The 24618-nt window shown below is 40.3% G+C and overlaps 1 protein-coding gene across 2 annotated transcripts in view; it reads left to right on the forward strand.

Moving 5' to 3' along the window:
• GBE1 (1,4-alpha-glucan branching enzyme 1) overlaps window positions 1–24618 on the forward strand; it is a 130150-nt gene that overhangs the window by 28288 nt on the left and 77244 nt on the right. For both annotated transcript variants that reach the window (XM_068144421.1, XM_068144422.1), the window contains exons 2-4: window positions 4774–4943; window positions 13493–13608; window positions 24010–24135. In XM_068144421.1, coding sequence (XP_068000522.1) covers window positions 4774–4943; window positions 13493–13608; window positions 24010–24135 — 412 coding nt within the window. The remainder of the gene's footprint in view (window positions 1–4773; window positions 4944–13492; window positions 13609–24009; window positions 24136–24618) is intronic.

Here is a 24618-nt window from a genome sequence, read left to right on the forward strand (position 1 = left end):
CATGAGGACAGCTTGAGGGAATAACTAAATGAGCAGATGAGAATCTGGGACTCGTTAATCTGAGCAGGGACTCTGCACTGGCTTTGATGTTGGTTAGAGTGATTAACTGCATCTTTGAAGTGATAGCAATAATATTAGAAAAGGTAATTTGTGAACAGCCCCTTGTGCTTTAAATATTCAGAGATGTTGCATCTATGTTTTTGTCTCCTGTTTTCAGCTTTTCATTTCTTTGTCTTCTTTGAAGTGGTAGGGGGTCACAGCAGGAATAGAAATGGGCATTATTAGTGATGATTCTTTCAGGATTGCCCAGTTTCATATTCCCACATGTTCCTCCTTTGACTACCTTGAAATAAATTAATTGTACTTTAGCCTTCCAGGAAAACTTGATGAGAGTGCAGCACAGGCTTTTCCAGAGAGCTTGCAGCCATGCTTCGTGAGGCAGCAATTACCACATCCGTGATTTCCTTATGGTGGTTAAAGATACCTGTTGCATCTTTGGAGATAAAAAAGCTATTACCCCTCATCCAGTGAGCCTGGACCATGTATATCTGTATAGATGTATTGGACCCAATTAATCACAGAATCACAGAATATTAGGGGCTGGAAGGGACCTTGAAAGATCTTCTAGTCCAACCCTCCTGCCAGAGCAGGACCACCTATACCAGATCACACAGGAACATCTCCAGGCAGGTTTTGAATATCTCTAGAGAGAAGATAGTCATGTATGATGAACCTAATCTCCTTCTAAAACAGGGTGACTTGCTTAGTGGATGAGGGAAAGCCTGTGGATGTTGTTTACTGGGACTTTATTAAAGCATTTCACCTATCTAAGATGGAATTCTCCTGAAGAAACTGGCTGCTCATGGCTATTGGCTAAATGGAGAGGAAGGGGGGGAAACCAAACCATTTTTAACTTTCTACTTTTGGTCTGTTAGTTGTTCCAACATCTACACTGGAGGAAATAGAACAGACCAAACCAGCTGAGAGTTTTGTTTTCTTTTGGTTTGTAGCTTTTTCTTCTTTTTTGAACACTGCCATTGTTGTAAATATTTGTATTTGCTGGAAGATGGGGAAATCTGGCTACAGAGTACCTTGCTGGGCATTTTCTTTCATTTCCTTTTGGTATCTGCAGAAATGGGCTTTCCATATGGACACCAGATAGTGTGATCAAAGACTGCTCTGTTTGCCTTTCTGTTTGAATAAATTAGCATAAATACTGGGCCAATATTGTGGAAATAAAATCATGACACAAAAGCTTTTGTGGACAAAAATAATCTGGAAGATGAATAGGTACTAAAATCAGCATCATAAGCAGAAGAGGGATTAAAATGATTAGTTTCAGTGTTGACACAAATAAGATGATTGACTTTTCTGTAAATTGCAATATCTGCAATTCCATTTAAAAAAAACCCAGAAGCATAGGCGTAAACATGCTCTGAAGCTGTGCAGCCGTTGTGGAGTTCAGCATCAGACTGCTTGAATGAGGATGTTTTATATGCTTTTAAGGCCTTTTTGCTTATATTAGTTCCTAATTAGATTTCTGTGATGCCTGAGAAACTTAAACTTTTAGATTTAGCCAGGTAAGCTTTAGACATGAGACTGCCCTTGTGGTAATTTTCAGAGGTGGCCAGGAAGCAGTTACTGTCTCTGGTGGCTTGGAAGAATAAAGACCTGAAGTGGAGCAACAATTCAGTATGCTGACTTGCAGGCAGGCTTCTTCATTATTCTTCCAAAAGCCTTGTTTCACTAAGAAGTGTGACTGCCAGAATCATACAGTTGTTCCAGTTGGAAAACACCTCCAAGATCGAGTCCAAACTTCAGCCTAACACCGTGATGGCTGTTAAACCATGTCCCAGACTGCCATGCCTGCACATTTCTTGACCCCACCACCTCCCTGGGCATCCTATGATGATTTCTGTAAAGAATTTTTTCCTAGTATCTGATCTAAACCTCCCCTGGCACAATTCCAGGCCATTTCCTCTCATCCTATCACTTGATACTAGAGAGAAGAGACCAACGCCTACCTCACTAAAACCTCTCTTGTAATTGTAGAGAGCAAGGAGGTCTTCCTTCAGCCTTCTCTTCTCCAGACTAAACAACCCCAATTCCCTCAGCTGCTTCTCCTAAGGCTTGTTCTCTAGACCCTTCACCAGCTTTGTCCTTCTCTCCAGGACCAAGGAATGCATTGAAAGTAGCTCCCTTCTACTGTCCATACTTGCCAGGTGTGTGTGTTGTCATACCTGGCCATACTGAGGGACTTGATGTATAACTTTTCCAGTTACTCCAGACCTGAAATCCTGTGGATCCAGTTGTTGCTGTGTTTAGCTTTTTTGTCTCAAAGCTATTGGTTATCATTTTCAAGGCAGGGCTGGGCAGCGTTTTACCTTCTAATCCTCTCAGAAATTCATATAACTATACAAACTTGAGAGCTGTGAAAGCAGAAGTTACTTTTTTGTCCTGACTTGTGGCTCTGGATGCTGTTGTTGATGCTCTTCAGATGTCCAAAGTTTTACAAGATTATCTGACTTTTGAAACATAACCTGTGTCCAGAGTCCATCTGACTGTGTATATGAGTAGACATGCATAGCTGAACATCACTTCCTGTGTTGAGGCAATCACAGTCTCATCAATCAAATGTCTGCTTCTTTTAACACTTGCTTGCCATTAGTAAACAGTATGTATCTTTGGAACTGGCTGCACAAAAGAGTTTCCTGTCACTTTGTGTTTGATCCTGGGCTTTCACTTTGGAAGATGAAAACTGTTTAACAAGCTTTCATTGAGTAGAAGTAGAAGCCAACATTTCTGTGAAAGCAAAACCTTAAGTTTTCTATATCTAGATCATGATCATGCATGTAACTCAATCCTTTCTTTTAAAGCAGGAGCAGGATACAGAGCTATGCTTGTGCTGTTCGACATCATCACCTACCTTGTTCTGAGATGAGTGTTCAGAATAGTTCAAAGCACAATTGATCCATTTCAGCAGCTGCTGACTTTTTGCTGAACTTTAAGCAAACTGCAGTTCTCTGTGAGCATTTTGGGAGAGAGCTAGAAAAAAAAATCAAATGTAATGCTCTCTAGAATATAGTTTAAAAACAACTGCACAGAGCACTAGTTGTTGGAGGAATCACAATTTCTGCAGTGTTGATACAGCAGTAATACCTATGTGAATTAGCCTACTCACAAGCAATGTGCTCGTGCACCCTGCATAAACAATGCAGTGGTACTTGTTCAAAATCTGTCCTACATAAAAAAGGTTTTGTAATGTTTTACATCCTGACCAACAGCTTGTCCTAATCTGTTTCATTCTTGGACTTCTGCCCTCCAAAATACTTTATTGTGCATGTGTGTTTGCTCCCCACAGCTGTAGAGATTGGGAGGGAGAGGGTCAGTCTGCCCTGCAAATGAAGACACACACAAAGAAGGAAGAGGAACTTTTTAGGGTGTCAGGTAGTGATAGGACTAGGGGGAGTGGAAAAAAAATAGAAATGGGTAGATTCAGACTAGATGTTAGGAAGAAGTTTTTTCACCATGAGGGTGGTGAGACACTGGCACAGGTTGCCCAGGGAGGTGGTAGAAGCCTCATCCCTGCAGATGTTTTAAGTCCAGGCTGGATGTGACTCTGAGCAACCTGATGGAGTGTGAGGTGTCCCTGCCCATGGCAGGAGGGTTGGAACTAGGTAATCCTTGAGGTCCCTTCCAACCCTAACAATTCTATGATTCTAACTCCTATTAATTTTTATGTGTTTCAGAAAGGCTCCTTTCCATTTGTGGAGAACATAAACACGTCTGTATGTTACACTGGGATTAATTTGGGAATGTCTCCATCAAAACAAAGAATGTACAAGTAGTGATAATTCAATGATTGGCTGAAACTTTTGGCTGTGCATCTTCACGTAATAGGAGTCAGTGTTAACCCTCTGGTTTATATTGTACACCTGGCATGTTTCCTGAATTGATGGAAACTACTAGGAGAAAAGAGAGGAAAAATATGAAACATTCCAGCTAACAATAGGGAATTCTTACATTTAGAGGTTTAGGGCATTTCAGATATTTAGGGCAGGTATTCAGGTATTTAGGGCAGGTATTCAGATATTTAGGGCAGGTATTCAGGTATTTAGGGCAGGTATTCAGGTATTTAAAGCCTTTCAGATAAAGTTCAAATAATTAGTTCCATGAAATGATAATTTTGTTTTCCAAATCATTGAAGTGTTGAGGGACTACGAAGTGTTGCTGATGGTCTCCATAAAGAAGTTGCCTAAGAAGCTCTTTCTGTATGTGCCAAGCTGGTTTCTCTATGCTTATATGCTGTACTGCCAGGTTCTCAGTGTCCTGAGATTGTCTATTAAAACTGGCTGTGAGAGATGTAGCAGGCCTATACAATTCTCCCTAGGAGGCCTGTGTCCAATGTTAATAGGAGGGAGGAAAAAGTGCCAGGCTGTTCACGGTGTGTAGTTCTCCTGTTGTGCAGCAATACTGTGATTTCTTCACTGGTAATCAGGAGTCATAGTATTAGACTTGAAGTGCAAACTGTTCACATGGAGTAGAGAATATACAGACAAAGGTGAAAATTGCAGCTTTGCACTGTGTAACAAACCGGGGAAAATGTGTGCTTTGGGTGTGGTGGTTTTCCATTTCTGTAGAGCTGAGTGGGTTTGGTACTGTGGCCTTAGGACATAGCATGCCAGTGTGTCTTAGTGTTTTCTAATGTTCTTGTTAATGCTTGAAAGGAACTTAGTAAGCTTCACAAGAACTCTTCTCTGTTTTCCTTGAAAGGTATTCTTTGTTTTACAACCGCTTGAAGAACATTGAGGAGAACGAAGGAGGCCTTGATAAATTTACAGAAAGTTACAAAAGCTTTGGAGTTCAGCAGTCTGTGGATGGTGGAATATATTGCAAAGAGTGGGCACCAGGAGCAGAAGCAGTGTTTCTCACAGGTGACTTCAGTAAGTATTTCTAGGAATATATCTTCTCTGCAGCACTGTGTCTTAGATAAATAACCCCTTCACTTACAGAGGCTTTGATAGCAATGATGTAATTCTGATAGTAAAAACATGTATCATGGGGCAATGAAATGTATATTTTAAGATATTTTATATTTAATGTATTTTATATTCCATATTTCCTGGCAGTGGCATCTTCAAAGCCCACCATAACTTATGTACAAAGTATATTTACAGGTTCTGTTATTTGGCTGTGGGTATTACACTCCAGGAGTGAGGACACTGAAATGATTTAAGCACAGATCTAAGAATTTCCAATACACCAATTTAAATTGGAAATAAAGGTTCTGTGATCTGTGGTTTCCCACAAATGGGATTCTGTGGCAGGTTAGCTGCATGCTCACAGCTTGCTCCTCTGTCCAGATGCTGTGACTAGAATTTGTGTTGCCCTTGGCTCGGAGAGGGCTAGGGGCCTCTCTCCTCTTGTGCCCAGTTCATGGGCTGGAGCTTGCCCTTGCCTTGGAGAGGGCTAGGGGGAATCTCTCTCTTGTGTGCTCTGTTGCTGGGCCATAGTCTTTCCATGGCTCTTCTGGGATTCAGTTCTCTTGGAGCTTTCCCCTTTCTGCCTTGGTCCAGGTGGAAGTCCTGGGTGTAGCTGGTCTGCTTAAGGAAGGCCATTCAGCTGCAACTCTGGCAGCATTTGGCTCTTGTTGCTTCCTTGGTGGGAGCAAGACAAGTTGCCCAACTTCTTGGATGGTTTAAATACTGTCCCAAGACAATTACCAGATTAACCAGGTTGGAAAAGACCCTTGGGATCATTGAGTCCAACCTATCATCCAACACCATCTAATCAACTAAACCATGGAACCAAGTGCCTCATCCAGACTTTTTTTAAACACCTCCAGTGATGGTGACTCCACCACCTCCCTGGGCAGCCCTTTCCAATGCCAATCACTCTTTCTGTGAGGAATTTCTTCCTAACATCCAGCCTAAACAATTAGTGTCCTTTGGTAACACAGAAACCTGATAACTGGACTTATAGGACGGGGCATATCCAAACATGGGGTGCACACAGTTCACAGCTGCATTACAAAGTTAATTACAAGCACTACATGTTTATCTGGACCCCAGGAAGTGTCCAGTTTTGCACATTCACAAGTGCTTACAAGGTTAACTACATGTGCTGCACATTTGCCTTGACCATCTGGACTCCAGAAGTGTCCAGGTTAGCACCTTTGCAGGTGCTCAGCCTGGGCTAGGGAGTGTTTTGGGGTTTCACCCTTCAGGACACCTGGCTTAAGCTAATAACATTTTACTCTACATTGCCATAGCCTGAGAACATAATGTTACTACTGTATGGTCAGTGTTATGCAGATATTATGCAGTATTATGCTAGATAACAGTGCTTTCAGCTGTCAATACTGCCTGCAAGAGAGCTACATGAAGATAATTCAATAGCTCAGGTCTATCTGTATGTGTGTGTACATATATATGTATATTTATATATGTAAAATTACTCTCCCTACCTCTCACCTCAATGCAGTCCCACTCATTGCTCAAGTGTTTTATGTGATAGGTTTCATACACTCTAAGTTCAGTTCCTCAACACAGCTGAAGATCAGAATGTATTTAAGTATATATGTAGATGGCAATTATAAAATTAGACTTTAGATGAAATTAGTAGGTAATATTTTACCAAGAGGATATAACTTGCAAACTGAGTTGGCAACTTGAGGGAGAGCACACATATGCCACAATACAGCAGGTAAAAACTGGAAGGGTTTTCTAAACTTTACTTAAAGTATTTCATGTAATACATTATACCAGGAAGAAGTTTAGAAGTAATATCTTGGAGATGTTGTATCTATATGCTAATGAAATGTGGCAGTAACAAGTCAAGAGACTAAAAAGGAACTCACTTTAATGTGGAAAAAATGCATTTGTCCAATATATTGTATTCATCAGTCATAGTAAAGTGTGCATTCCCAAAGGGGAAGATAATGTTCTTGGATGGCCTAGAGGAATGGAAGATTGCCATTCAATTCAGGTGAGCTTTAATAATACTCTGATGAGAAATGGGGTTGCAAACCCCTAAGATTTAGATTCAGATTGTTACAGATGTGTTTAATTAAAACTGAATCCCTTTAACCTTTCTTTAAGTTTTCAGAAGGGTTAAAGTCTCAAACTGCATTTATGATTATATTGTATTTGAATTGAATACCAGGATTGCTTTGAATAAGAATTCTTTATCAAACTTTTTAGTAAAGGGAGCTGTAATTGAAACATGGAACAAAGTTGAGAATCTTGTACAGAGAAACAAACATGGAGCTTAAATGACAGCAGCTCTTTAGGTTGTGAAATTAATGATGATGGTATATCCTATAAACCCATTCCATTTATACTTTGTTTTTCAGTTCTTCTGTAAGGAGATGAATAGCAGGGGTTTATTAATGCTTTACTTAATGATATGGTTTTGTCTGCAAATCTCCTAGGAGTTGGATGGAAAGACACAAAAGATTATATTCCTGCTGTTTAATCAGATAAGTTTTTGAGTATGAAAAAACTAGTAAAAAATTATAATGACAAGTGTAAGCTGTCACAGAAAACTAAAACTTCTTCCAGAATTTATGAATATACTGATAGGGAAGTCATGCTGCCCCTGCACTCAGCACTGCTGGGCCACACCTTGAGTCCTGTGTCCAGTTCGGGGCCCTTCAGTTTAGGAAAGATGTTGAGTTGCTGGAAGGTGTCCAGAGAAGGGCAACAAAGCTGGGGAGGTGTCTGGAGCACAGCCCTGTGAAGAGAGGCTGAGGGAGCTGGGGTTGCTTAGCCTGGAGAAGAGGAGGCTCAGGGCACACCTTATTGCTCTCTACAACTACCTGAAGGGAGGTTGTAGGCAGGTGGGGGTTGGTCTCTTCTTCCAGGCAACCAGCAACAGAACAAGAGGACACAGTCTCAAGCTGTGCCAGGGAAGGTTTAGGCTGTATGGTAGGAAGAAGTTCTTCACAGAAGGAGAGATTGGTCATTGGAATGTGCTGCCCAGGGAGGTGGTGGAGTCACCATCACTGGAGGTGTTTAGGAAGAGACTGAATGAGGCACTCAGTGCCATGGTTTAGTTGATTAGATGATGTTGGATGATAGCTTGGACTCAATGACCTCAAAGGTCTTTTCCAACCTGGTCCATTCCATTCCATTCCATTCCATTCCTTTCCATTCCATTCCATTCCAAACTGTGCTTAAGATGAACATGACTAGTTTAGTTCTGTATCTGTATAGATGTGAAACCTCAGTTCTGGAAATGTAAAGTTGTTGGTGTATGACTTTTATGCCTTACAGCAGACAGCAAAAGCTTTGCTATCAGGGTACTTTAGCCCAAATTATGGTATTTAGGCCTCATTCTGAGACACTTGTAATGAAAGGGGTAGCTCCTATTTATTGCATAATTCTTAGTATCACTGGGCATTCTGTAAATATCTGTCATCTCATCATAGCACACAACTTATTTGGAGTGGAGAATGAAAAACAAGTTCAGGAAAATTGCAGCACTTTCAGAGCTCTGCCTTTTCTTTCAAACTCCAAAAAAAGGTGTTGTAGCTGGCGGTGCTGTAGTGCAGTGCTCGAAGTATTAAATGAACGTCTGAAAACATTGCCTTGTGAATTAGTACTTTTAGCATCTCAGTGTATCAAGTGTATGAGGCAATTAGTCAGCTGAGTTTCTGATACCAGAGGCAGTGTCAACATTATAGCTGCATTAAAAACTCCCAGTGGTAGCATGCTGAATATTTTATTTACACACTGTATTACTGGGGAAATTTGTGACGACTTGCAGTTTATTGCTGCTTTACAGTCAACTGTATCCAAATAAATCATCCAATTGCAATTGCACAGAACCAGAACACTCAGAATTGTGGTTTGCCACGCAGGGACTCAGTAGGTTATTGGTAAACAATATTTTCATTATAAAAAAAAAGTTAGTGTTTTTAAGAAGCTTGCAGGAGTATGTATGTACCAACTTGGAAGTCAACAGAGAATATATTGCCATTACTTGTGCTTCCTCTTCTTTAAATTCCCTTTTTTTTTCTTTTCTATGCCTTCCCTTCTTTCCAGATAACAGTAGCTCTAAAGTGCTGGTCACTCCAGAATATCTGTTTACTTTACATTAGCTCTAAAGTGCTGGTCACTCCAGAATATCTGTTTACTTTACATTAGCTCTAAAGTGCTGGTCACTCCAGAATATCTGTTTACTTTGCCTTCTGCTTTTTTTCCTGCACTAGTGGGGAGAGCTTCCACTGGGTCTGGAGGGTGGAGGAAGAGGCAGGCTGGTTGGTTTTTGGGAGGAGGTTTGTTTATTATTTAAACTGACAGGTTTCTTTCAGAGCAAAGAGAGTTAAATTTAGGATGGGATGGAATGGAATGGAATGGAATGGACCAGGTTGGAAGAAACCTTCAAGATCATTGCATCCAACCCATCAACCGATCCAACCCACCTAAACAACTAAACTATGGCACCAAGCACCCCATCAAGTCTCCTCCTGAACACCTCCAATGATGGTGACTCCACCACCTTCCCAGGCAGCCCATTCCAATGGGCAATCACTCTCTCTGTATAGAACTTCTTGCTGACATCCAGCCTTTTGGTCCTCTCTGCTCCACAATGTGGGGGCCAAAGCTGACAGCAGTTCACAGACTCACAGAATCACCAAGGTTGGAAGAGACCTCAAAGATGATCAAGTCCAACCTGTCACCTCAGACTTCATGACTAAACCATGGCACCAAGTGCCATGTCCAATCCCCTCTTGAGCAAAGCTGCTAATTTAAGCTACTAGCCTTCATAATTTGGTATCTAACACCTAAGTGGAAACTTCATCTCTTACAAAGATTTCTTTCTTTCTGGTTTTTTTTTCCCTCCCCCAGAGCTGAAACTTTTGCCAAAATGGAGCCTAGACACTGCTGTGCTATGATACTGCACTTAGCTACTTTCTTCAAAGCTTCTTGAAGAAAAATACCTAGATTTCATAGGTAAAATCAGAGTGCTGTACTTCTGTGGCTGCTGACATCTGAAGACAGTAGACTGAAGTATAAGCTGCTGTTTAATATCCGGGGAGACATCCTATCTGAGAAGCAATGACATTTGCTTTTATGTTAGCATTGGAGCTGTTCAATCACTTTTAAAGCAGGTTATGTTAACGACCCTGCTATTGAGCTGCTGGAAATCAGGCAGTGTAGGAGGAAGACCTAACTGGCCACTATGTAGAACATTACAGCGTCCTTTGAGAATGTCTCCATTTATGTCCTGATTTGATATTCCAAGGAAATGGTATAAAAGTGTCTTGTGGGATTTTGGTGCCCCTTTTCTTGTCTGAGCAGTGATTTATCTGATACCTTTTCCTCAAGAAAGCTGTTGGAATGCTTGCAGAACTCTGTATTCTCTTAGAACATCTTTAATTGGCTCACAAGTATGTGGAACATAAAAAAATCTAATTTCTCTGAGTGATCCTTGCATTTGGGAAGTCAACTTCAGTGTTTGAAGTTTTTCTCTTTTCAATCTCTAGTTACCACTAATGTAGCAGCTCTTGCATTGGAACAACGGAATGGTTTGGTAAATATACAAGAAGTGCTCGGCTCCCCTAATCAAGGCAAGATTTCTAGCACAAAACAAGTTAAGCCTGAGCCTCAGAGCTGCAAGGCTACGTACCTGTCAATGTGAAAACAAACCAGGAGATGGAACAGGATGTGGATTTATGATTTAACTGGAAGTATTGCATTTAAATTGAGTTCTAACAGCAAATGGCAGAATTCAAGCCATTATAGCTTTGAATTTCCTTCCAGATCAAGGCTCATTTTGTGATTCTTTAGCATGTCAAAGATGCAGCTCTGAGCAAGAAGTTCTCTTGTGCCTCATGCTGCTGAGGTAGGATTTAATATTGCAATAATTGTCTGGGTTTTGAAGATCTACTCACAGATGAGAGAAAGTAAAAGCACCAGGCAGTTCAAGATGCCTTCTGTGTTGGATTAAGACATGCCTGGGGCCTTAAATTTTGTGTAGAAACTCCTGTCTTTGTCAATTAGCTGAACTTCTGAGCCTTTCTCTGTTTGTAGCTATTGTCAGTCTTTTGAGGTCTCTGTTCTCACACTTAGACTTTTGGCTTTTTATTTGTTTTCAGCTTCTGAAGAGTCTGTCAGGGTTTGGTTGCTTAGTGGTTTTTTTGTTTGGTTGTTTTAAATATGAGTCATTTTTTGGCCACATTTTGCTGAAGAATCTGAAAACTAAGCAGTAAAGCTGAGAGGAGCCTGAACTGCTTTGCCTTTGAAGGAAGCTTTCAATTTTCAGGACATTTTAGCCTTTTATACCTCTTACCTTAATTCAAAGCAATATTTTCTGTTCTAACCTTCCTAAATGAGTTCACCTCCAGGGGTAAGTAGTAAACAATAATTTTAAGTAGGACCATCTGGGACAGATGTATATTGCTTTGCATTTATTCTTAAGTTGTGAACCACCTAAACCAACTAATGAAGCACCATGTCTGAGAAGAGGGAGAATTAACAGGAGTGTTCAGTATTGCTAGCAGGTGAAGGGGAAAGTTTAAGCAGCTTGGGCAGGATTGTTAAAGCTGCCTTGGAGAGCAGAGGTGCTTAAGTAGGTAAGGATATGCAACCATTCCCCCTCTAAAGCAGGGAAGAGTTGATGTAACAGAATAATGTAGGAATTCAACAGTTTTGGTGTAATTAACTCAGCTTCAGGCAATTTTCCCCAACTGAGTCTGGGTCTCAGAGTTTTGCTCTAATGTTTTGTTTTCCTTAGTATTAGCAAGTCATCATCTGACATATTTAGTTCAGTTCACGCTCAACTGGAGTTTCAGGAAAAGCATTGAAGATATCTGGGTGGGGGGGAAAGGAGGCTGAGAGTTGTTAGTAATACCTGTATGAAGGTCTTGACTATCATAAATCCTAACATGTTCCTTAAAGAAGCAGTCTTCCTGCAACTTCTTAAGAGGGTTGTTACTTTTCTTTCTTCTATTTTCCATGCTTGTGTGAATTGCTTATTTAAAAGTAAATGTTGGGGTTTTTTGGTTATTTTCTTTCTTTTTACATCCTAATGATGTATTCTACATCTTTTTGCCATTCCCTGAAATAAAATCTCTATGTATTACAGTGTGTAAACACTACCTGTAGTGTTTGCAATTTTGACATTCTTATCAGGATTACTTTATTGCTAAGCTATTGTTTGTCCAATATTGATTTTTAGTAACCTTAGTAGATGGTAGTAGTATTTATCTGTTATTATCATTTTTTTGATTGTAACTGCAGAGTGAAACCAAGTGGGAAGGTCCATCAAAGTCTCTCTAGCATGCAAACTCTTCTGCTATAATTAAGCAGTAGTTCAGCAAATACTTTCCTTCTGCTAACATGTGTATCTTGTTTCTATCCAAATACTTTGTGATAAAAACTGTCATGTCAGTGGAATAACAACTTAATTCTATTTATGTCCTTGAGCATGGGAACTGCTCTATTGTAATAATCTCTTCACTGGTTTTGAGGTTGCTCTCTACTGGGTAGGCTTTGGTCACGTTGTCTGGCCTGTTAGATCTGTGCCTTTCAGTTTTCGCTGACCAGTTTCTTTTCACTGGTGCCCTGTGAAAGGACGAGGGGCAACAGATACCAACTGGAATACAGAAGTTTGACCTCAACATGAGGAAAAACATCTTTACAGTGAGGATGCTGGAACACTGGAGCAGGCTGTCCAGAGAGTTTGTGAAGTCTTCCTCTGTAGAGACTTTCAAAACCTGCCTGGATATGTTCCTGTGTGGCCTGCCTGAGGTGAAGCTGGATTCAGTTTCTGGAGGTCCCTTCCAACCCCTACTGTGTTAGGAATCAGTGATAGCTGACCCTGGTGTCATTGTCTGGTATTGTGTGCTTTCCTGTCCCGTCTTACCAAGTCCATGTGCAGCTTCCCCTTTATTTTTCCTGTTTCATCCATGTAATGAGTGCTATGGGATGCCATTTGGTCACAATAGAGGCAGTGAGCAGTGTGTGTGTCCAAGCACAGTTTGAGCATTCAGTTTGTGGACATTGGGTTTCATTACATTTTTTTTCTGCTTTCCCTCTCCCTAATCAACAGCTGCTGATTAGTTTTTCCCTTAGTGTTGTAGCAAATACTTCTACCAGCTTGTTTAGAATGTGAGACTTTGGGGTTTAAATCTACACTATGCATTAATTTTCTGCCATTCATTTTCATACCACCCTGACTTTGTGGTAGGGTCACGTATGGGTTTTTGGAGGAGGATGTCATTTTGACTTTGATCTAAGCAGGTGCAGTAGACATGTAATCATTGTCGGTGAGGATGGAGTACAGTTTCCTGTTGAAAATCTGACACATTTCATTGAATCCCTTTCAAAGGTGTACAGTAGTATTGTATATAAAAGTATTTGTGCCTACTGCTACTATAATTTATTCCAAAAAGTAACACACTGTTACTACTTTGAATTTTAATTTGGCACATTTTAAGGTAAATACACTTAATATTTATTATTTCATTTTTTTTATGTTCCAGATGGCTGGGATCCATTTTCTCATCCATATAAGAAGCTGGAATATGGGAAGTGGGAGTTGTTCATTCCACCTGGACAAGATGGTTGCCCTCCTGTGCCCCATGGATCAAAACTAAAGGTGTTGGTTCTAGACTTACTCTGTCTGCTGAAAATATCCCTTTTGTTTCCCTTTAAATAATATTATCTTCTTTTAACTGTTTTAAGAAGCAGAATCAGTTGATGAGTGAATTGTTAACGTTTAGCTCTCTTTGTGATGCTTAGGAGCAGGCCTGTGTGGCTGAAATGTGGATTTGTGATACTGTGTCCTGTTACAAGATGAAAAGCGTATTTGCATGTAGTTGGAAAAGTGAGAATTACTATGTAATATTTCAGTCATGTCTTTCTGTACCTCATGTAACTACCTGAGGTTAAGATCCTCTTCAAATCTCACTAGTTTGGGAATTGTGATTCTTTTAACCATGTCTTTTCAGGTGATCTTTATTTGTTGCTTTACTGGTGCATTCAAGTTTGTAAAACCTATTTGTAAAACTACTGCCTATCCTTTAGGAATTAATGGTATTGAGCAGTAGGCTTAGGTTAGGTTCAAGAAAGGACAGAGACAGGGAAAACTTAGCTGTGTTTTATTGGTTGTATTTCTCAAGTATCCATGAGGATAAAACCCTTTCTTCCAGAAAGTACTGGAAAGTTTCTTTGAGCTGTCAAATGCCACAGTTAGGCTTTGTGCAGATATGTACAATGACAGCTATCAGTGGAGTTGACTATTTGTAGGCAAATGCTGTTTCCAGTCAGAGTTGGACTTAGAAGACTTTGAATTGTTGCAGTCAGAGCTTGAGTTTCAGAGATACTGGATGCTAATTGGACAGTAATTAGTAATTCAGTATGTTGTGAAATCATTTATAGACTGGGAAAACTGGAGCATTTGTATAGTACCACTGTATTTTGAGAGATCCCATCAACAGAACTAACACACTGAAAAGAATCCTTATTTTTCTTCAGAAAATCAGCTTAGGTAAACAAGAAATCTGCTGAAACAAAGATATGCATAAAAATGCTGTGGAAGTGCTAGGCATGCATGCCTCTTACCATAGCTGATCATTTAGGTTCAATAGGTTCAGAAAACTGATGTTCATATTGAAGGCTGTTTTCAAACTACATGGCTCTGCTGTGATTGTTCATAAGTGTATGTGTTTTTCAGAACACAGGAATGTGTCATAGAATGTAGTTTTGCAGTTCTTTCTTCATGTAGAAGCTGAGGATATTGGATTGTCTGTAGATGGAAATTACTATGCAGATTGAAGAGCTGGTGTTTAAATACACAGGCACCGCTGTCTGCACGCACTAGACTAGGCAACAAAAACTACTTAGTGATGAAGATACTCTCTCCTTAGCTTTACTAAAGAAGCATAAGGGAATTACAGGCCTTAAAGTTTCTTTTTCCACCATTATTCTTAAATATTTAAATTAGTGTACTTTAGACACTTATGTAGTGATTTCATTAATATGATGGGGGGGGGGGGGGGGTGGTGTGAAGTCTCCACCAGAAGGCCCTTATCCTTAGATTCTGTCTATGCTGTTTTCATCTCTGATTCTGCACAGGTGAATGCCAAGTTCTGAAATGGTGACAAGGTCATTCCTTTTTTAAAAAGTAATTTCTAAGCCAGAATGGGAAATGGATGGAGTGTAGCTGCTGACACTAATTTAGATCAGGTCAGAAAATAATTTTATAGGAAGGTAAATGAGGAGCAGAGGTCAAACGTTTGCCTGTTTTCTATAGCCCATTGTCCACTGTAGCTCTTCAGGCAGCCTTTTCTTAGTAAATATAAACATTGAAGAAGATAAGTAATTAAAAAAACCTGCTATAGATCTTCAGATACATTTGTGTGAAGGGATGGATGCTTGTAACAGTTCAGTGACTCCCTTGTGGTTTATGACATCCATCTGCACAGAAAGATCACCGGCTAAAAAGGACACTTGTTTCTTTCTTGCATGGAACAGTAGGGAGCTTAAAGTGAGTGAACAGGTATAGCTGCTGTTGTGGTTTTGTGGTGTTTATTGTTTTTAGACAACAGCAATCCCCAAACCCAACAAAACAAACAAACTGCCAAAGCCCCACAACAAGCCCAAATTCTCACAGATGTCATAAACTGAGCGTAATTTAAAACAGGCACAACCAAACCCCACATCCCCCCCCAACAAATAAAAACAACAACAAAATAACCCTGTTAATTGTTTTCACTGTACTCTGGAAGCCCCTAATTTTGAGATAGTGGTAGTACAGTTTAGGGGTAAGGAATGTGCTGGTAAAAATATAGATCTTCATATTTGCATTGGGGAACTTGTTTAATAATCTTCATAGGAATGCTAAGGAACAATACAAAATGTGCAACAAGTTGAAAATAGAAGCCAGTAAGAATTCAAACCTAGATGAAGATTTTTAAATTCATGGCTAGTGATGAAGTTCTAAAATCATTTCATACAGCTAAATATGAAGATATGGTGAGATCAGTACCTCTCAAATATTGGGAATTATGATTAAGCAGCTGCCGCCCTGGAACACTGAGTAGGGCACCTGTATGGGAGAATCTCTGAATGTTCTTCTGTATTAAAACAGTAGTAGTTGTTCAGCTTTGTAGTAATGACAGTAGATACGGAATTCCTGAAGTGATTTGAGAGAGCAAGGATTGTATGCATTAATAAATTGATCTGCTGATGTGTTGGGTAGGTGTGTGGAGTTAAAACATTGTATGCATCTAAATACCACTTAGATATTCATGTAGCTTAATGCGCATCAGCGTGGCTTTTTTCTCTTGAGCTATGAAGGTAAGAGTCAGGATGGCTAGCATGCCTCTGTAATGCAACTTCTACCAAGAGCAAGGTGAAAATAAGGAAGTTCTCTGTAAAACATCAGTAACTAAATCTGTTGGTTTCTTACTACCTTTTGAAGCCGTGTGTGTTAAGTACCCATTGGTGATTTTCATGTAATTAGGTTTAAATAAAATAAACAAAAAAATAAGAAAAAGTTTATTTGATTGGGCTTTATCAGATCATTTCTGGGTACCACAGCAGCCTTTACAATGGTCTAGGTATGCTGACAGAACTCATCACACACAGCTCAGGGAACAAGTAATAATTTTCCCTAGAAAGGTCACCTCAGAAAACAGTAGAAACCTTTAAAACCTCTGCATTCCATCGTTTGCTAAACCTGTATCCTTTCCTTTTTCACACACATCTGTCTGCATGGATGGGTGTTTGTTTATTTATATGCTAAACTTTATGGCTTTTTGAGGGAGTGTCTTCTTGTAGTGAGGTGATTAGATTTGATACCTTGTGCACTTGTTAACACGGGATTCCTCTGTTGTTATTCCCGACGCTCGGTGATTGGTGAACAGCAGTGCCAGGTTCAATGCAAAGTTTGGGCTGAATGTGAAGAACAGTCACAATTTTATTTTGCTTTCAGTTTGTACAGAGTATTTTAAAGGTTCACTTCTGCTGGTTTTGAGTAGTATTTCAGTCCAAAGTTATAAACCTTTTTAATGTTAAGGGATGCAAAGAAGGGACTGCTTTGAGTCAGAGCACATAGATTATTCATGGTTAGAAGTACCCAAAAGTACACTTGTGCCCATGCAGTGCTGGGGAGAGGAAAGCCAGTTATAAATAATGTTATTTAAATGTCATCCTTACAGTTCTTGCCACTGCATGTTCTGTGTAAACCTTGAAAAGGAATCAAATATGGGGAGCTGGTAGGCTAATCAGTGTCAGGGAACCACTATTAGTAAAATTCATCATATCTAATTACTGGCACTGATGAAGCAAATGGCATTGCAGCTGACCCTACCGGTCAGGAAGTCCAGCAGCACAACATCAGAGTGTCTTCAAGTTCAGGTCTCACACACTTCAAGCAGTCTGCAGTCAAAATGTGAAGGTGTTTTTAATAAGAATGTGAAAATCCACGAAGCTTTTTAATAATGAGGTGACAGGCTGGTCATTAGGATGTGAGTGTGGAGGGATTTCTGTAAGGTAAGATGCAAGAAGGTTACCTGCAGTCAGACAGCTTTCACAAAGCCCTGGGTGTCCCTAAAAAAGATGTGAAACTTGATCTCAGTGGGAAGCTGCCTGAGAAAATGTTCACTGGTTTCTTGCATATACAAATGTAAACACTTCTAATGATTTTTCTTGGTTTCACCTCAGCTGAGGGGGAGTGGGGAATGGCTTTGCTCATAGTCTGAAGTTCTATGTCACTTAAGTTTCATGTCTTAAATTATTTAATATCTTAAATGGTGTGCAGCATGGGAAAGAAACCAACCAACCAGAAAACAACACCCCCCAAACCCAAACAAACCAGGTCTGTAAAGTTGCAAACTGAAAGAAAGAAGCATTCTGTATCATCCTGTTTATATAACCTCTATGTAAGAAGGAGCAGGCATGGCACTGCTGTCATCTTGAACATTAGGGAACAGGACTCAAGTCATCTAGCATATACATTTCTAGACATCAGTGGTGCTAAAATGAGTAAATCATTAGTTAATTTTTTGTCACTACTTTTATTTCATTGCTTGATTGTGAGCCATAATGCTCCATCAAGTTACTGTAGCCTTCTGGCTTATAGATTAGCTTCACCAGCAGGAAGAATTGCCAAAGTCTCTCGACTTGGCCTTTTTGGATATGGTAAACAAGGTGCTGTTACTTATGGTCTCATAGGAGAGGTTGTGTTAGTGATGAAACGTTGTAATGTACTGGACTTGCTCTTTGGAGCATTTTTGAGACTGAGCTCAGCACTTCAGGACATGCTTGTGCAGTTATTTTGACAGGCTTAGTTCTCCTGTGACTTGAAGATCACACTGTTCTTTGCTGGGAGATTTTGCTATATAAAATGCTGTCCTTTTAGTGTATCCATACAGAAGACTGTTTCTGTTGATGTTAGATATGTGCTAAAGCAAAATGTGAGGTTTTTTGGAGGTAAAGACATTTCTAAAGAAGGGATCTCAAAATGGATTTATGAAGTCTGAGAGCCCCTTTTAATTATTTATAAACATGGCTGTGGTTTTGGGAGGGAATGTGTTTTGAAGACAGGGTCACTAATTAGGTACATTTTCAGTGTGACTTACTGGTACACTCTTCCTGTTTATAATATCAAGGAGAAAGTGGAAGATAAACTTTGGTGTTCTAAAGGACTTATTCCACATCTTGGATGCCCAAGTCTTGTCAGATGGAATTTGTACTGGCAACACAGCCAAGAGTGGAGCTGATGACTTTGCTGAGATATTATAATCACATATTTGAGGTAGTCAACTTAGAATATCAGAAAGTGTTTAAGTGAATGCACCAGACAATATGTGAAGAGGGTCAGGTGGTCTTGTCCATGACAGAACCTCAGAGCAGAGGGAACACATCACAATGGTCTGTACTTTTTATTACCTACTGAAGAGAGCATGACCTAAAGTATTAGAGATTCTTGAGCTGTTGAGCAGGGAGATAACAGCAAGAGGAGGAAAAGCATGGTGGAAGGACCATTTGGGTCTCAGTTATAAGATACCATGGGAGCATGTGACAGGAGGTGGACAGTGTTAAGCATGACTTGCCTCATCTCCTAAAGACCTTTGGCTGCCAGTTTGAAACAGCTGTGAATGTAAAAATCCAAACCCAAGTGTGCTATGCCACAGCCACCCAACTGCAAGGTGCATTATGCAGCAGTTGTCCTTTATACAAACACTTTATAGTTGAGGATAAGTAATACTTAATGCTTGGGTGCCCCTATTACATACTTCAGCAGCTTCTTTTCTACTTGACATGGCTTGAAACAACTTATTAGAGTTTTGCTTATTGTGTGTAATGTGCTTTATTATTACAGTTGCTTTTCAAACTGTGCTCTCCTACCCCAAACCTCTCAGTTACATCATACATGTGTGAATGCTCTTATATTATGCACAGAAGTTTTTATAGTCCTTGAGTCTACATCACTGTTGTTAGAATTTGAGTCTAGTTAAATTGCTGGGAGTAAAAAATGTCCTTGATGTGTGTACTTTAGAGATGTCTATTTTCCTTTTACTAATTTGATTTTGATTTTTTCCCCCAAAATGTGGGTTCTAGAGTGAAAGCAAAGTTTAAATGCCATCCTGCATGGCAGATATGTGTGGTGCTTTCCTTTTTCTACAACATGAAACAGCTTATCCTTCAATAGCTGGTAATGCCACAGCTCTGTCGCTAGCAGTTGCAAAGCCTCTTGTTGTCTCCTGTAGAAATCCATGTATTTTTAGGGTAGTTCATGATGATTAAGTGAAGCATTGTCTCTAAACTTGTGCCTTTTAAATCTGTTTGGAATGTTTCCACATGATATTGCTTTCATTTACAACAAGGACATCGAGACACTTGAAGGTGTCCAGAGAAGGGCAATGAGGCTGGTGAGAGGCCTTGAGTACAGCCCTGTGAGGAGAGGCTGAGGGAGCTGGGATTGTTTAGCCTGGAGAAGAGGAGGCTCAGGGGGGACCTCATTGCCCTCTACTGCTACCTGAAGGGAGGTTGTAGCCAGGAAGGGGTTGATCTCTTCTCCCAGGCAACCAGCACCAGAACAAGAGGACACAGACTCATGCTGCGCCAGGGGAAGTTTAGGCTGGAGGTGAGGAGAAAGTTCTTCACCGAGCGAGTCATTCGGCATTGGGATGTGCTGCCCAGGGAGGTGGTGGAGTCACCGATCCTGGAGGTGTTCAAGAGGGGATTGGATGTGGCACTTGGTGCCATGGTCTAGTCATGAGGTCTGTGGTGACAGGTTGGACTCGATGGTCCTCGAGGTCTCTTCCAACCTTAGTGATACAGTGATGCTCTAACTCTCCTATAGTTTCCTTGAGTTTAGCAGTTCAATGTTTCTGTGTTTTTATCTCTGTCTGCAGAGATTTGAATAGTGTTAGGCTACTCTCTCCATCTTCTGATTTTTTTTTGTTTATTTTTGCATATTTTGTTTTGTTTATTTTTACAGTTATTTACTGATTTCTAAAGAAGCATGGAAATGGAGAAAAGAGCAAAGACTTTCCCCTTCAGTCTGATCTAGTCAACTAGTTGAATGTATTCTTGGGTTCTTTACTGCAATTGAAATGCTTCATTCAGGAATGGAGCTGTATCTCCCTCTTTTGGAAAGCCAAGGCATGACTTCATGATTTGGCTTTGAAGAGAGAAGGTTTTGCTTTGTTCATCTCTTGATAATGTTTTTATTTATTCTCTTTCCTGGGGGCAGAAGGGAATGGGAAAGAAGGGGAACTGCAAACAAATATCCCTAGTAAGTTTAGAGATGATGTATTTACAGAAAACTTACTGCACAGCAAATAGACTCCCACTGGCCTCTGAATCACACAGATTGTTCTGCATGGATTTGTTAAATACTAGTGTTTCTGAAGTAGTTTCTGCCTTTGTCCAGCAGCTGAGGAAGATCTTCTTCAATATTTGATTTCAATGCTTGTCCCTTTAGAAGATTTCTGTGCTAGAAGATTCCTTGGAAGACAAAACCAAACCCACAAAGACAGCTTGGTCTTGACTGACGTAATTTTGACAGTATTCTTATGCTGATGAGGGGAAAAAAGTTGGAGAAGGGGAGATGTGGCATACTGCCACCAGAGTGGTTTAGTACTTTTGTATGTTGGGGTTTGTTTATCCTTCCAGTGTCAGTGATTTGCAGCATAGGAAGAGGAGCACCCTGGCAGATGCAGAACACTGTCTGTTCTTTCAGAAACTCAATTCATTTGTTAAGAAACAACTGCAGTGGCTGCAAGCATCTTGAGAGAGAGGATGTTTTGGTTATGAGGAGTAGCAGGAATCAAGCATAATGAAGTGAGGTGTTTGGGTGGAAGGGGACTTCTGGTGAGTTTGTCACATGGTTGTCATGCCTCCGTCCTTAATGATTTGGATGGGAGCTCTATTTGGGAAGGTATTTCTGAGTAGGGAAAGTTGAACAGCTTCTGATCCCTTTTTCTCCTTACTGTCTCTCCCTGAGCTTTGTTGGGTGGGGCTGTTGGTGACCAGAAGAGTAAGGCACTGAGGAAGAAGCTGTGCTTGCCTTCGATTTTTATTCCCTTTCTTTTTATTATTTAGTAGCCTTAGAAAGAGAAGGTGAAGAGGGAAACATTTTATCTGGTCTCTAAAATCTATTTGACTGGAATGAGGCAGTATCAGACTAAAGCTCTGAGCAGTGCTGTTCTATCCTAGCTGTTTGCCAGGCTTGTGTATTTTTTTCTAAACCTTCTTTCAAATGAACTGTGTCAAACAAGATGCTCTGAGTTCTGGCCCTGGGTTCCATAGCAGGTTGCATTACGTTGCTGGAAAGTGTTGTGCTGTGATCCTGTGTCTTACAGAACAAATGCACAAACATGTTGCCTCTGGACCCTGTATTTCTCTCACAAACCAGCATGACCTGTAGAAGGAGAATGGTAATAGTTGCTCTGTTATTTCCTCTGTGTGTGCAGGTAGGGGTGGTGATAAAATTGTATTTGCTTTTGTGAATGAGCTCAATTTACACCATTCGCTGGCAAAAGATCATGAGAACTGTGTATTCTGTCCTGGGTGCTGAATTCAGGGTTGGATATGTTTTGTGGCAGAGAAGCAGACAGATAAGTTGTACAGGGAAAGGTATTTTCAGCGGATAGTAAAACTCCATTTCTGTTTCTCTAGCAATTTTAGGGGATTGAGAAAAGAATGAACAATTTGGGGGGAAAAAAGGCAATATCATCTCATAGCAGCATTGTGGCAGTGACTTGAATGCAGGAGTTGTCTTGGAAATCAAACTTACTTTCTGAAATAAGATCAAAGACCATGTGATCCTACAGCAGCAAGAAGTCCTGCACTAGAGTTTAGGAGAAATTAATTTTAACTGGGTTAGGTTGTTTAGTAGCATTGTAAATGTGTAATGCTTTCGCTTCCTTACCCTGATTTTGCTTTGTCCACAGTGGTGTATTGTACTAAAAGTCATCTCGGTGTACAAGCAGTTGTTTTCCTTCCCCAGGCAGTCTTAGGATGACGAATGGAGGGAAATACATTAGTGTTTAGTTTATAATTTCATGTAGAAGAAAAACCTGGGTATGTTACTGCAGCATCTAACTAATTTCCTAGGGAGTCTTTAAGACCTACTCTTGTCATGCTCTTACGTTTTGGGTGGAACTTACTTTCAAATTCACTTTAGCCTGGAGAAGAGGAGGCTCAGGGGTGACCTCATTGCCCTCTACAACTACCTAAAAGGTGGTTGTAGCCAGGAAAGGGTTGGTCTCTTCTCCCAGGCAACCAGCACCAGAACAAGGGGACACAGTCTCAAGCTGCGCCAGGGGAAGTTTAGGCTGGAGGTGAGGAGAAAGTTCTTCACCGATAGAGTTGTTCATCATTGGAATGTGCTGCCCAGGGAGGTGGTGGAGTCACCATCCCTGGAGGTGTTCAAGAGGGGATTGGATGTGGCACTTGGTGCCATGGTCTAGTCATGAGGTCTGTGGTGACAGGTTGGACTTGATGATCTTTGAGGTCTCTTCCAACCTTTGTGATACTGTGAAATCAAGTGCATATTATTAAGATGGGATGGTGTTTCCTCCTGTGTTCCTGGGGCTTTTACTTTTGGGTAATCTTGTCACAGAAATGAAGAGACATGAAGCTAATGAAGTACAAGAGATTACAGAATATTGAAAGAATAGCTTATTGATTTTATAGAGCAACAAGTCACTGACATTTACCTATTTATGTTAAAGATAGTCCACTGTGGGGGGGAGAACTGAACTTGGTTTGATGGCCAATTTAATATCATGATTATATTAAAAGCCACATATACCAACAGTTATTCCATGTGCTTTCAAGCTGTTAAAGTAATGAAAGTGTTTCAGAACAGTCTATTGACTTGCATGGTCACCAGGTACCTAGTTATCTCTTCCTTTTTTTCCCTCTCCTCAGCTAAAGTGTAAGTGGCACACTGCTACATGACAAACTTCCTGAACCACAACAATGTCAGTCTTGATTATCTTTAAATAAAAAGAATCCAGGGAATGCTGGGCTTAAATACATATCTGAAAACTAATGAATTACCAAGACAGCATGGCTGGTTTTATTTGTAATGTTTGATCTTGTATCATCATCAGTGGAAATGAAGGCAGATGACTTATGAAAATAAATCATAATCTAATACAAAGCTCATGCATGGAATCAGTGTCTACTTTAGATGCAGGTACTGGAAGCTGAAGGAGCAGATGCTGGGCAGAGAAATTGTCTGATCTTGTATGTAACTGTCATATGAATTGTTCTCCCACACTGCTCTGAATATCTGTGTATTTGTACACAGGAAGATGAGGCAGACAGCTGAAACTGATGTGGAGCCTGAGGCAGGCAAACGCCAGAAGGGGGAGAAAATCAAACAAGTGTTAGAAATTGTTTTGTGGCCTGCTAGATCTATGTGTGTTCTTTAAATGGAATATCTGTGTAGTGTACTATCTCCGTCTCCATCATGGTTCATGCAGCAGGTATGATATGAATTCCATGTGATGGCATGTCTGTGCTGTGCTTACAGGTGGTGATTCGTGCTCAAAGCGGTGAACTCCTCTATCGTATTTCTCCTTGGGCAAGATATGTAGTCCGTGATGAAGACAAAGTGAACTATGATTGGGTACACTGGAATCCACCACAGTCATATATAGTAAGGCTTAAATGTTATTTTCAAAGAAAGCATGAAACTGTGTGTTGTGTCACCACTGTACCCCTGCTTGGAAACACAAAGAAAGAATTGTTCTGCACAAAGAGGGTGGTGAACTCGGGTGGCTACCTGAGAAATTAAGGAGGTTTAATTTTGGCTTTCTGACACACAAGTGGCTTTAATGGTGTATGTAAAAACCAATTGCTGATCACAGTAGCATTTGAAACTTGACTTCTCACATGCTTGCAAGCTTGAAAACTATTCCAGGACTAGGTGGCCCTTCCTGGTACACAGGACAGCAAAGAATTTTCAGAATTGGGTTGAAGAGTTGGCTGCAAATACAAAGTTCAGTGCTCCAGTAAGAAGTCAATGCCATATAAAGTCAGAAAAAGCTTTCAAAAGTAAAGTGCTCATGCTCCAGTCAAATCCTAGTTTCTCATATTGGGAGCAGGTCCTCCTGAATGCCTTTCTAAGACATACTGAGAA

This window comes from Melanerpes formicivorus, unplaced genomic scaffold (genome assembly GCF_026170545.1).
Source record: "Melanerpes formicivorus ecotype bairdi unplaced genomic scaffold, bMelFor1.0.p_v2 SCAF_11, whole genome shotgun sequence".
Lineage (NCBI taxonomy): Eukaryota > Metazoa > Chordata > Aves > Piciformes > Picidae > Melanerpes > Melanerpes formicivorus.